Source organism: Eublepharis macularius, chromosome 14 (genome assembly GCF_028583425.1).
Source record: "Eublepharis macularius isolate TG4126 chromosome 14, MPM_Emac_v1.0, whole genome shotgun sequence".
In the NCBI taxonomy this organism is placed as follows: Eukaryota; Metazoa; Chordata; class Lepidosauria; order Squamata; family Eublepharidae; genus Eublepharis; species Eublepharis macularius.
The window spans coordinates 51,929,308-51,943,912 of record NC_072803.1 but is presented as its reverse complement, the minus strand read 5'-3'; the positions used below and the strand labels follow the sequence as shown (position 1 = coordinate 51,943,912).

The window sequence follows — 14,605 nt, the reverse complement described above, 5'->3', positions numbered from 1 at the left end:
TGAAGATGGGAAGGCAGATAAAAGGTATTTTCTTCAGTGAGGTTGAAGGAGAGAAGGACATAGGGAAAGGTGAGTGTGTGAAGGCTGCCAGGAGGTGTGAAAGAGGAAATAGTGTGGGGAAGGGAATACAGGGAAAAGTGAAGTACCTCCTACAAGCCCTTGCAAGTTCCCCAACATGCAACTGAGTCCAGCTCAACTGGCACTATGCAACTGTGCCGTACAGGAAAGACTGCTGGCGGTGGGTGGGGGCAGGAGGAGGGGAAACTGAAAGCAGGGAACAGACAAAGTTCGGTGGGAAGGAGAGAAGGGAGCAGAAAAAGTGAGAGAGGCTATGGGGGCAGGTAAGGACATGGTGGCAGAGGGGAAATTGAGATATCCCCTGTAAGGTCATTCACTTGTCAATATATCTATTTCCAAACTGTGACATCGAGAATTTGATTGCTAGAGCTGCAAATGGGAGCCACGAACAGACCAGGGGGATTTGTCTGCAAATCTGAAAAAAGTTCCTGGTTCGCAGAAAACTCTTAAGATGTAATTTTAAAGAAGTACACCAGGGGATTAAATGCCACCCATTTAAGGAAAAAATGCCATCAGAACTCTCATTGGCTGTTGAGTTTGTTAGGCGACCACAACAATATTACTATGCTTTGATTTCTGAAAAGCAGCACCGTGGAGGGAGAGGGACAGGAGTGGAGTGGGAAGCCAAAAGGGCCCCGGAAAAGATTCTTCCTCCACCTACACAGTCACATCCCCTGATGGAGGAAGACAGGCCCAGTGGCAACTACCAGAAAAATAATTACTGACACAACTCGGCCTCTCAGTGGCAGCCACTATGTAACTTGGTCTGGTGGCTGCCGTGGCAAAACCATGGCCTAGCACCAGCTTCCACACAGCCCACAAACCTTTTCCTGGGTAAAGTCTGCCAGGAAGAGGGAAGTAGAGAAAGCTGAATTCCATGGAGGGAGGAGGCAGATAAAGGTAGGTGGGAAGAAGAGAGGGAAATAAGCCCAGCCACAGTGACCACTGGATTGGGCCTGGACTAGCAGTAGCCACCATACCTCTGGGTCTGGCTTGCCCTGGCACTGGGCAGCAGCCACACAACTGTGACTGGCCCAATGTTGAAGGCCATGCTGCAGCTGGGCTTAGCCCGGCAATGGTGGTTACTGCACAATTCAGTGAGACTTTTCCGAAGGAGAGGCTGCCAGGAGAAGAGAAGGAGGGAAGGCTGAAGGGGGCAGATAAAGACAGGTAGGCTAGTGGGTGGGAAGAAGTGGAGGAAGCAGGGGAAAAGGAGAGGCTGTAGGGGCTGCCAGGAAAGGGGGGAAGAGGAAATAGTGGGGGAAGGGATATGATGAAATGATCCTTACTTGCTGGCCTCTACTTGACACCTCCTATTTGCCTGTGAAACTCCTGGCCCTTTGTAAAAACAGAGAGAGCAGAACCTGCGTAGATTTTCAACGCTGCCTTTCAAGAGGGCTAGTACCTTGATTTTCATCTCTAAGGCATGTCATTATTATGTCCTAGACATAATGGCAATGTGAAGCAGTGTGATGCAGTGCATAGAGTGTTAGACTGGGATCTGGGAAACCTGGGTTCAAGTCCACACTGAGCTATGAAGCCACTGGGTGAGTTTGGGCCAGTTACTCTGTCCCAGTCTAAAAGAAGAGAGGGGTCTATGTGAGGGGATTATGTACAGTGGCCTGACCTCCTTGGAAGGTTGGAATAAAAGGGTAATGAACGAAAGAAAACATTCAAAATCAGATGGCTCTATCAACGTGTTGCAGCTGTTCTTTGGGCAGTGCACAAGTACACAACCACTGGAAGTTCTACAGGAGTGATCATAACTACAGGCTATAAATCATAGTTATGTTCCGTGAAGACAATGTTAATTCAATTACATTTATGGCGCACCTTTCCCCCATACAACTCAAGGCAGCATAGGCTTAGTTTACAGGCTCTCACTGTTCAAGCCCAGATCTGCTTAGTTTCACCAAAGGCCTGGATTAGGTGTAAGGTTGCCTGGTCTCTTTACCCTCCCAGCGGGAGGGGCGGACCTGGCACTTACCAGTAGGGCATCCTCACATGCGTGCTCCCAGCAAGATGGGATCACTTCCAGGAGTGGTGTTATCGCGCAGGCCCTGTGAGTGCTCCTGGGCTTCTTGGGCCCCCATACGGGCTGAATTGGCTGAGCTCGAAGCCTGGTAGCACTCCAGACACAGTGCAATGACATCACTTCTGGGAGTGATGTCATCATACAGGCCCCAGGAATTCTCCTGGGCTTTGCACCGGGCCAATTTGTGCCACCAAACAAGCTGAATTGGCTAGGTCTGATGCCCAGGAGCACTTCTGGGTCCTGCCCAATAATGTCACTCCTGGGAGCTGGGGATCCTCTGTCTCCGCTGGGGGACTGGAAGCCCTAATCAGGTGCCTTCCAACCATGCTCTAGCAATTTGCATCTCTGGTTTTGGTCCCTCTAATTCAGTTATGCAATAGGCTTCTGAAACATCCCCCCCCCCACACACACACTTTGATCAAGGATGGTCAGCTAAGATACTGTGGTCATGCAGCTGTGGTCTGTACCTAACAACAGTGAAACAGCAAAAATCCATATGACTTGAGCTATCCTTCAACTATTTGCCCAGTTGGAATCTCAGGAGGAATCAAGCTCTACTCTTCTTCTGCATTTAGGTGATTGTTGATGTGCTGCTGGCTGTCCTTAATTAATAAGGATTGCCTTTTCACATGGTGTGGGCATGTGCAGAATTCAGATACCTGGGAGTTCCCCAGTTCTGGTTGTTCTACTAGCAGGTCCAATGAATAACAATTGAAAGCAGAGGCAGGATTAATGGGAGATGCTTCACTCACCTCACTGCTAATCCTCAGTCTGTTGGTTGGTGATCTAGTATTGTTACTTGAATTGGTCTCTTTGTGAGTAAGAGAATTGTTCGGGGAATTAGCAAGCAAGGAAGCCGGTAACTACGGGATCTTTTTCATCAATGTCTACGGGGTCCCTTCCCAAAATAGCAAACGAGGATGGTGCTTAAATTTCAAAGAGCAATATTTTATTGAAAGAGGAAAATGTATGCACATACACACCGCGTAAATAGTAAAAATGGTTGCACACACAGAGTCCTAGTTAGCTAGGCAGAAGTTGGAATAGAGTGAGGGAGGGCAAAGTATATCTACCTATCCTGATGAGTAGTTCAGTCCACGGGGAAGAGGGCAGCTTCAAATGCCAGCATTCTCAGCCAGGAAGGCAAGAGGCTTAGGGCAAACCTTAAGGGAACAGCGCTTCGGATCCAGTAAGTGTGTACAATTTGAATGGGGCCAGGGCACCACTTTTGTAGGGTAAAATGTGCCCTGAGATCCTACATGGCCATTGGAACAAAGATTCCAACTGTCAGTTCCTGGGAGTAACAAAAGGTTTGATTACCTTGATTGCTAGCTGCCGAGCGTGTGAAAGGGAATGCAACATTTGTTCTGGCACTGCACAAAGGGGCAGTTTGCTGATGAAGTCCACTGGAGCTAAGTTGATGAATTTAGTTGGGGAATGTACCTTTCCAGGAATGAATTATAAATACTTATGAATGCTAGTTGATTTTCTCCTCAATCATGGACAGGAGATCTCACCACGGAAGGAGGGAAAGGAATGTGTTAAGTGGGAGTGACTCTGAGAGGCCTTTGTTGCGCTGAATTCCTTTACAGGGCTTGGGGAGCCTGTAAACTAAGCACCGCTAGTCTCTCTGGATTTACATGTGGCATTCCATTCATGCCTGGGTCTCCCAGGCGGGACTCAGCAACTTAGCTGGGATTCCCCCGGCTGCAATCCAAACTGCCATTTTAATTTCAGGGGCCTTGTGACTTTATATCACAGGTAGCCATGTTAAATGACTATAAAAGATGGTGGAGGCCGGGCCGACTGCTTACAGTATAAAGGATGAAATGGAGGAGACGGCATCTGCTGGGACCTTAACTATATCTTAACTGTAAGACAGAGTTGTTCCGCCCGGCTCATGACTGAGGTTGGGCCTCCACTGGCCGGAGGATGCAACATCTGCCCCCCTCCCTGTGAAAGTTGCCCACCACTGTTTGTTTTTCAGCTGCTGTTACTGTGCTGCTACATCTAGTTGTACTGCTGTATCATTGGTTATTAGTTGTATTGCTGCCACCAGGCAAAAGAGTGCTGCTATTTTTATATGATGTTTTAATGTTTTAATATGGAACGTTTTTAAATGATTTTAAGGTTGTTATCCACCCTGAGCCCACTTGCGGGGAGGGCGGAATACAAATATGATATAAATAAATAAAAATAAATAAATTTTGCTTACTGTTCAAGATGCAACGTAACGGTTAAACAACCTTCCTACAGTAATAATGCTGTATATGTTATATTGCCAATTTTGGTATTTGTAATTGTTCTTAGATGATCTCTGTGTTGTGCTGTCTCTGTGTTAACTTAAAATGTAGCAACTTTAGCAGTAGAAAAGAGCAAGAGTCCAGTAGCATCTGTAAGACTAACAAAATTTGTGGTAGGGCTGAGTCACAGCTCACTTCTTCAGATCCCCTACCACAACTGTTATTTATTTATTTATTTTATCACATTTCTAGACCGTCAGACAGGCTCAGGGCAGTTTAACAACAGTTTAAAACAATAAAAACATTATAAAAACATTAAAACATTATATCATAACAATTAAAATTGGCGGGTATAAAATATTAAAATACAGCATTTTCCTGCATGGGTGGTGGAAGGTCTTCAGTGGTGTGGCCGGCGAGAGGACAGCCTAGCCCCCACCAAATGCTTGGTGGAACATCTCCATCTTGCAGGCCCGGCGGAAAGATAACAAATGCAGGCCCTAGTTTCCTCAGACAGGGAGTTCCACCAGGTCGGAGCCAGGACCGAAAAGGCCCTGGCTCTGGTAGAGGCCAGGCAGACCTCCCTGAGGCCAGGGACCATCAGCAAGTGCTTAGTGGCTGATCGAAGCAACCTCTGGGGAATATATGGGGAGAGGCAGTCCCAAAGGTATGCTGGGCCCAGTCCGCATAGGGCTTTATAGGTCAGCACCAAAACCTTGAACCGGACCCGGTACTCCACCGGTAACCAGTGCAGCTTACGGAGGATAGGTGTTATATGAGCCATGACTGGTGCTCTGGCAACCACCTGTGCAGCTGCTAAATGTTTTATAGGTGCTACTGGACTCTTGCTCTTTTCTGCTGCTACAGACCGACTAACACGGCTACCCATTTTGATCCATAGCCACTCTGGAGGTCTTCAAGTTGAGAGATGGGATATATATCGGTCTTGGTGTGTAAATACATATGGACAGAAGTCCTGGTGAAAAGAATGCCATGGGGAGAAAGGGTTTTGACTTCATCTCCCTCCCCTCTCTCAATGCAGTGCCCTGAAGAGTTGAGGCCCATGAAGGATGGCACTGGCTGCTATGACTACTCCAAAGGGATTGATTGTTCCGATGGCTTCAATGGTGGTTGTGAGCAGCTCTGTCTCCAGCAGACTCTTCCTCTCCCATCAGACCCTCTGTCCAGCACCATCTACATGTTCTGCGGGTAAGAACCTGGGGCTCTGACTTCAGACAGGTCTACAAGGTGTTCCAGGCAATAGATGAGCAGAGGTGGTTTGCTATTGCCTTCGTAGCAACCCCAGTCTTCCTTGGCTGTCTCCCATCCAAGTACGAACCATGACTGACCCTGCTTAGCTTCTGAGCTCTAACAAGATTGGGCTATTTGGGCTGCTCGTTCTGTTTAGGCAAACCAACTTTATTGTAACATAAGCTTTCAAGAATCACAGCTCTCTTCATCGGATGCATCTGACAAAAATGCCTGTGGTTCTCAAAAGCTTATGCTAGGATAAAGTTGGTTAGTCTTAAAGCTGCTACTGGACTCTTTACTATTTTGCAACTACAGGCTAACACGGCTAACTCCTCTGGATCTTTCTGTTTAAACCATCTTGACATTGCATGATTGAAAATGGATCCCTCAGCTACACAAAAACACCCTCACCAGATAATGGAGGGTGGGGTGGACTGGTAAAGGAAGGAAAGACACTTCTAAATAATTCCTTCAGCTTTGACCATATTGGTCTGTTGTGGGCAGTGTTACCATATGGTAGGTTGTGCTTTATAGGATAGATTGTTTAATGGGACAGACTCTTTGCAGTGAAATACACACCCAGTAATGGTGCAGTGGCTAGATGTTAGCTTGTTGGTGCATAATCACACTGTTGAATATATTTGTATCCCACTTTCCCCAACGCTATATTATCTGTAGGTGGGTGACATCAAAAATTGAGCTAACAAAAACTGAGAAAAATGAGGAAGCAGCCATCAAATGAAAGTAACAATATGCCTGAAGAAGAACCAAACCAGAGCCATTTTTATCCAGAGTACAGTCAAGCTGTTTTTATTAGATTAGATTATGTAGACATATGATAGAAATTCAAGCATGTGTGTGCATGCACTCAGACTTCAAGGAGTTGAAAGCATTTTACAGGTAGTTTAGTAGTAATACATGTGATGGGACAAGAGAGAGGACACATGTGGCGTTCATGCCAAAGGCCACGTCTGAATTGCTTCACAGCCCAGTTTTTGCCTTCTTGGTGCCATACATAAAACAGGAGTTCCTTTCCACTTTCTGCCTTTGTGCTACCCAAATACTCCATTGCAGGAATGCAAACTTTGAGTTCAACTGCTGAGCTCTTGGACAGATTCCACTCTATCCTTACCTCTTGTTCCCTTCACAGCAAAACTTGCAAGCTAAGTTTTGCCTAGAGTTACAGTCCAAGCTACTAAGTAGCCCTGGGGACACGCCTCCATTTTGAAGTAGTGGGTTCCCACTGGGAAACTCATTTGAACAGTCCTGCGGGGGACTGATTTTGGAGGGGACCAGCGTGATGTGGGGGAGAACAGGCTGCTACACTGTCTTTCAATTTTTTGAGCTAAAATGTCCCAGGGGGACAAGTTGGCAAATAATTCCCCCCAGCACCCTTTCTGATCAGAAAAAATGGCAGAGGGGGAAGTCTGGAGCCCCTCCTCTCCCTGCATTGCAATGGTCTCTTGACCAAAATCAGGCTCCTACTGTTGCTATTAAAAGGAGAACCCACTGCTTCAAAATGGTTGGGCCCCCCAAGAGGAATCATCTCGTTTGGCCCTTACTTGGTAGCTTGGAATGTGGCTGTCTGGACAAAACTCGCTGTTTCAAAATTATGGCACATCCCCAGGTGGACTTGGGGGGCACGGTCTTGTCTAGTTTAGTCAAGCAGGAACAAGTCCTTTGGCTCCTGCCTCCCAACCCAAACATCCAATCCATTTCACTGCAATGGCTCTCACAGTCTTACCAATGTAGCGATTGCTTGTAACACAACCCTCCAACGGAATGGCCTTTTTATATAGCTCTGCAAGGAGGTGATCTGGACAAAGATCCAGTTACCGATCCTCATCTCATTTCTCTCCTCCAAAGTACCCCCTATGGAAGCTGCATTAATTTAGAAACACAAACGTTGAGCAGGGTTAGTGTACACGCACATCCACAACAGTGGTCTGACAGATCTGTTTTGTGGATATGTTTAGGTTCTTGCAGAATTTTGATCATTCTGGCATTAACTGGGTTTGTGATGGTGAGGTGTGAGCCAGGTGACACGTGGGAGTGATGATTAGGAGGCACCGCTGCCATCTTCCCCTCTCTCTGTGCCACTGGCAGCTCCTCTGAGTCTTCAGCCAACAGAGTAAGGTAGAGGCTGAATGGCTGTCTTCTGGGGAGGAGAGAGCTGGTCCTGGACACAACATTAGCGCTGGGTGTTGCACTTCAAGCATGTTGCTGTCCCCTGTTGTCTTGCTTCATCTGAAGGCTACTTCTGCATGCCCTAGTCCTTCATGCTTTGTTACCCTGAGGTCTTACTGCCAGAAGAAATAGCAGCACAGCTGTTGGAATGGCGCATGCCTACATGTGGCTTGCCCCTGGCTTTTATGCAATACGAATTCTAGGTTTTGTCACACTTTGGGGATCAAAGCCTTTCTGGCAAAGGATGCAAGTGGCACCCTATATACTGATACAGGAAGGATGTTTTGGAACATTTCTTGACATCGGATCACTGTATTTCAGTCCCTGACAGTTTTGTGAGTCAGAGGGGCATTAAGCGATTTGGCCTCTTCCTCAAAGTCATCCCCCTCCACAAAGTCCTCCCCCTCCCAGCTATATGCATTTTTGTCATGTGGCAGTCACTGTGGTCTCAGCACCACTTTGACCTTCAAGGGAATGCATACTGTGGATTTGTTTAGTGAAGAAGCAAATTCCTAAAAGTAACTTTGAGGAACATCTGTCAATTCCTGACACATCCAGGTGCTCCAACAGCAGAGATCTTGCTGCGTCCCAGCCCTTCACGAGTCCCTGGGGCTTCGGGTTCATCAACTGCTTTTTTATGGCTCTATTGCTCAGAATAGTGAAGAATAAGTAAAGAGTAAACTACATTCTACAGGATGAGCAATGAATCCAATAAGCGGAACTGAAGCACACAGTAATCAAAGTTCTGCTTTCCAGTCCAACAAGGAAAATAACTGAGGTCAACCTAATGTGTTGATAGAATGGCTATGCCATCAGGCCAGCTGTATACCTAACAGCGGTCTTTCTTGTGATGAGCCATCCAACTAAATTCAGAGCCAAAGCATCTGGGTTTTTTTTGTTCCTGTCCCTGAATAGGAAGAGAAATATTGTTTGTGAAGGCATCTCATTTTGTCCCTGCTGTTATTGTTGCTGCTGTTATTATTGTTATTTTAAAGTTATGTTAATACTTAAGAGAGCAGCATCCTGTGGCAACAAGATAAAATGTTTGTTGAGCTGAAATTCTTCCTTTGATCATAATTTGCTTTTTAATTTCCATGGATTATCCTGTTTTATTTTGTTTTAATTTTAAAAGAGTCCATATGTATTTCTATTATTATTATGGACCTGGGAACCCAGGAATGCTGTCTGACCTGGCTTAGTATATTTCCGAGCATCTTTTTACACCGGGTCTCCATATTTCAGTTCTGGCAGTTTTGTGAGTCAGAGGGCATTGAGCAATCTGTACCTCTCTCCAGTATCCTCACAGTCCACTGAGCATCTTGCTTTGGGTAAAAATCTAATATAAAAACCATCTACCTGATGCCCTTCCCGCCTTCCTCCAAATTGCTGAGCACAAACATACATCCCTCCTTGGATCATGTTATCCTCACAACAACCCTGTGGTGTGGGTTAGGCTGAGGGAATGTGTTTGGCCCAAGGATGCCTATTGGGCTTTGTGGTTGTGTTGGGATTTGAATGCAGGCTGCCTCACTTCTGATCAGGTATTTTAATTTCTGCACCACACTGACTTTCTTGGTAGTGGGTGGCAGGAATGGAGTGGAAATAGAGTAGGAAATGCACATCTCCATGGGAAAATGTTCATAACTAGGATCAAGTACAATTTCTCTAGCATCACTTTGATGGGCATTCCATTATAAGAAGTACCATATCATGAGAGAATCATAAGCACTTGAGTAACACCACTGGATTCATTTTAGAAAACCAGGTTGAAGAAGGGTTTTGTTTTTGGTTTTTTTTGCTGGAGGATTTTGATCGTTGTTACGTGTTGAGATCTTACATGGCAGTCATTTCCAAGTGGGTACCTGTGTTGGTCTGCAGTAGAACAGCAAGATTTGATTGCAGTAGAACCTTAAAAACCAACAAGATTTCCGGCTATATACACTTTTGAGAGTCAAAGCTCCCTTCTTTCCTGCTTGTATCCATTTCTATTTGTATCTGATAAAAGGAACTTTGAGTCCCAAAAGCTTATAAGCTGAAAATGTTGTTGGTCTTTAAGGTGCTACTGGACTTGTAGCTTGCAATTCTGCATAACAGCCCATGTGCTGGTTGCTCTCCATGGTGCTGAATAGAGAGTGGGATTTGTTTGTTTGTTTGTTTGTTTGCCTCAAGAAAAGAAGGCCTGGTTCAGATGGTCTGTCAATAGTCTTCAACCCACCAGTCAGGATCCTCAGGTTGTTTTCAGAGCCCTACATCCTGCATCATGGATCCCTCTAGAGATGCCATTTTTTGGTTGCCTTTTGGAAAGATCTGTTGCTGTTGCATATACTTATTTGATTTGATTCGATTAAACTTGTAGCCCACTCTCCCCACAAGCGGGCTCAGAATGGGCAACAGCATCAGTCCATTTATATATAAAATAAAACATACACTAAAATACATCAGAGGTACTACAAATATAAGAAAGCACTTCCAGAAAGTACTCCCAGTCCTCAGCTCTCTTGGTCTCCTGCCCACAGTGCCGGCCTTGGCACCAGTGAGGTCGAAACTCTGCTTCCCCTGTTCTTGGCATATGACTTTGATGTCTATGGCTGTAGCTCAGAAGATCCCGTTTCTGGAAAGATGGAGGACCACTACCTGATGGCACATTTGCACAAATTACTTATTCAGGCAGTGGGATGAGCAACATATTTTTGAATACGAGATTCAAGGCAGTTTTCCTCGGCTGGGATTTCTCCTCCTTCACAAGCACCCCACATGGATGGGGCTGCTGAAACTTACATGTGTTTGCACGCTTGATATTATAACTGCTCATGTGCAAGTCTGCAATGCAAATAAAATGGCCTTGAATCAGCTCAAAGTCCTTTTGCAGCAGAATCTAGGAAATTCCCCTTATTGGTAAATTCAGAGTCTCTTCCGTTATATTTTTTTCCTTTTATGAGACAGCTGGAGAAATACATAGGGCAAAAATGTAAATGGGAACCAGTGGCATTAAAGCCAGCAAGGATTTTTGGGGAGCTAAGCCCACCCTCTGCTGCTGAGCTCTGTCACTTCTTTTACTCCATCACCATTTCCTACAGTGAGCAATTCATCAAGGGCATGTCATGTGCCCTTTGCTTCTCATTCATAAAATGACTAAAGGGGCCAAATTGTCTCAGTCAAGCTTGCGGTGTCTACATAGTGGCTAAACAAAGACACTTTCTTCTATTTTCCCCCATTCCTTATGACACACACATGCCCTTACCATGTCTCATGTGCTTCTTCTGCTTTCCATCTATCAGAAGTGATGTTTGACTTCCTTAACATCAGCTGTAATATTTATGGGGTTGACCTGTTTTACTCTTCTCTGTCTCCTGGAAAGGGGGGAAAAGTGCAGCAGAACTTAGCTGGGACTGGCTTTTGTTTGTTGCTCATTGTTGCTTTGTGTTTGGGTTCTCTCTCAGCTGCGTTGAGGAGTACAAGCTGGCTCCAGATGGCAAGTCCTGCCTCATGTTATCAGACATCTGCGAGGGCCCCAAGTGCCTCAAACCGGATGCAAAATTCAATGACACTCTCTTTGGGGAAATGCTGCATGGCTACAACAACAGAACCCAACACGTCAACCAAGGGCAGGTTTTCCAGATGACATTCAGGTACGTGTTGTCATACCCCACCCCGCCCCCTTTAGCAGAGTGGTATAGATCTACAAATGCAGGTTCTTCTACTCTGGGTGTTGCATATGCAATGTTAAATATCTCCATATGTCCTTGGGCATGCCTGTGCATCTGGAAGCATTTGAAAGACTCTTTAGCCCAAGTATCCAAATTCTGTGCCTGGAAGAAGCGCTGTCTGAATTTGGCAGGAAATCCAAGTCTTAGCAGCATAAAGAGTTTTGCAGAAAATTTCAGGTGGGTAGCCATGTTGGTCTGCAATAGAAGAGCAAGATTTTAGTCCAGTGGCCCTTTAAAGACCAGCAAGACTTTCAGGGTATGAGCTTTCCGGAGTCAAGCTGTCTTACTCAGAGTTTTTACAGAGTTTTTCAGTTTCCTCTAGCTTATAAGCAAAGAGAGGGGGATTGTTAGGACTCTTACAGCAGGTCGAAGTCTGGACTTGCATCAAGACTTGTGGTGCCTGTGGCTTGAGTATGAGTCCTGCTTCCCAACAACTGCAAGTGTGCCTGCTCGCATGCACGTGGGTGTGGGTGTGCATACACACACACACAATTCATTTCGATTTTCACACCTTTTAAGACAATAGCAAAGCTGCATAGCTGCAAATGAGAACAACCTGCCTCCCCTTCTCAGGAGTAGGCTCTTACTTGTATATAACCCTTTAAAGCTGCTTCGATTAATGACATGCAATTACAGGTATTAGGTTTTGTATTTTTGTACCTGAGGACATCAAATTATACAACTTGTGTATATTTAAAAGCTTAGGAGTAGTGTGTAGCAGAAAGAGAGCACATTCCTACACTTTTAATGTATATGTTTGTTATGTCATGTAAACATATGCCCCATGTTTGTGCCTCTTAATTAGTTTGTCTGAATAAACAGATTTTTTTAAAAAAACATTATAAAAGGGGCTCCGTTTTAGAAGTGTTTTGGCTTCCCCCCAAAAAATACGTGATGCATTCTCGTTTCTGCTGTCTCCAGTCTGTTTAGTGCAATCTCTGCTGTTTTAAAGGTTTTGTTGAAATATTTCCATAAACTTGCAAGCATTAAAAAAGGTATTCTGCAGCTTGCCATCATGCTATAGCAATGCATCCTGTTTAGTTCCATCCTGGGGCAAAGGACACGGCTCCCAGGGAATGATCTGAAGGTTTCTGATATAGTTCATCCCTGAAGCTGAGGAGATCTAGGCCGGTCTGAGAAGCCTGTATGCCCTGAACTCTTTTGAGGAAGGGCAGGATAACTGTAATGCATTTTTAAAAACTTGCTGAATGCAACCTCTGTCTTGCTCTGACAAGCAACCGAATTGATGAGCCTCAAAGCAGACACGTCTGCACGCCGGCACATTTGGATATATTATTGCTTTATTTCCTGCTGTAGCTCAAAGTAGAGGCCCGGTTGTATGGGTGGTGCTTCAAAACCCTCCAGTGAGATTCCCCTGGCTACAGTCTGACCTCTGTGGCCTTTCGGTGTGCTCTGGGTCTGGAGAAGCTCCATGTATGTATTGGCTCCAAGGAGGGGCATGCTCTCTTGGATCAGAAAGCCAGGAAAACGCCCCCAGCCCTTTTCTGCAGTGATTAAAAACCAGGCAAGTCAGGACTCAGAACCCCTAGGCTACCTGGTAGCCATAAAGGACGGAGGTTTTATAACTCCCCTCCTTTCTTTTCTTTTTTATGGTCCGAGCTGCTCAATTTCATTCTCGGTTTTACTGGCGAGCTGAAGTTGGACGCCGCAAGCGGCTGCTGCCTCAATGACAGCTGGCAGGATCGGAGTCCTGCAAGCCCTGTGCTGATTCAGCAGCCCCCATTCTCCACTGCCCTCCTCCCTAGATAAAGGTTGGCAATGCTGCAAATCTTAAAGGCTCTTCATGTCACAATAGGCAGCAGTTTGTTCATGAGAGGCTACCCGGGAAGCTCAACAGCTTTACAAAAGCCTCGGAGGATAATTAGGCAGAAATTCCAGGAAGAGCATCTGCAGCAGCAAGAATGCAAAAGTAGACACGGAATCTGAAAAGGGAGGGGAGAGACGGGCTGTCAACAGGGCAGAAATCTGCAGAAGGATGAATACCTTGTTAACCAGCTGGAGTGCAATCCAGACGCTTTCAGTTCTTTGAACAGACTCCTCTCTGATTGTTTTGAGTTCTCCTGTTTAAATGATAAGATTTAGAAACTTGAAATGCTATAGAACTTTGGCAAGAAGGAATGTTGGATCTAGCTATAAAAGAGCAGATAGTGTTTTTCAGAAGAGATGCTTGCAAGAAACTGGAGGGCATTTGTTAGACTTTTTGCAGTGGGTTGATTAGTGTATTTTGTCTGTGGGGTGTAGAGTTGCCAACTCGGAGCTGAAAAATTCCTGGAGATTTTGGGGGCGGAGCCTAGGGAGTGCAGGGTTTGGGGAGGGGAGGGACCTCAGTGGGGTATAAGGCCATAGAGTTCACTCTCCGAAGATGCTGTTTTCTCCAGGGGAACTGATCTCTGTTGCCTGGAGATCAGTTGTAATTCTGGGAGATAGCCACCACCTGGAGGTTAGCAACACTAGTGGAGTGAGATATTTGCCGGGAATTAGTTGTGTTGTTTACTTTTAATAAATTATATTGACTTTTAAAAAAAGGAAACTTGAAATTAAAATTGAGGTTCTTGAACATTTGCAGAATTTGTTTATTGTTTTTATTTTTATTTTTAAAACTATTGTCCTTTGCTTCAGGGTGGGCTAGTTGGTTTCTTTCCCTCCTCTTCCCTCATGTGGCCTCATACTAAAAATGACTGGTCCAGAGTTACTCCAATGAGCTTTGATGCAGCACCCTTCAGTCTGACACTGCAAACACTGCAACCACTATGCCACATTAGTTCTTTGACTTCCTGCATTTCTGTCTCAGCCCTCCCTCCAAAGACCTCAGCATGACGTTTTAGCATCATTGTGAACTCTGCAACGTGGGTGAGATTGAGACAAAGAGAAACTTGCTGAAGGCTGTCCAGTAAGCCTCATCGCTGAATGAAGGATTGAACCTGGGGTCCCCACACCCAACTTAATATTGTGTAGCCACTGTCTGTACCCAGGTGCAGTCATGCAGTTGATCCATTTGCCTGTCCCCAGACCCATTCAGAACCTACCTGAAACAGCCTTTCAGAGCAGTCGATCATAAGTAGGCTGATGTGTATCAGAGATCC

The 14,605-nt window shown here is 45.5% G+C and overlaps 1 protein-coding gene across 1 annotated transcript in view; it reads left to right on the top strand.

The window, feature by feature from the left end:
• Window positions 1-14,605, top strand: part of ASTN2 (astrotactin 2) — an 804,644-nt gene that overhangs the window by 518,612 nt on the left and 271,427 nt on the right. Inside the window, exons 14-15 of the mRNA XM_054997263.1 lie at window positions 5,399-5,565; window positions 11,235-11,423. Coding sequence (XP_054853238.1) covers window positions 5,399-5,565; window positions 11,235-11,423 — 356 coding nt within the window. The remainder of the gene's footprint in view (window positions 1-5,398; window positions 5,566-11,234; window positions 11,424-14,605) is intronic.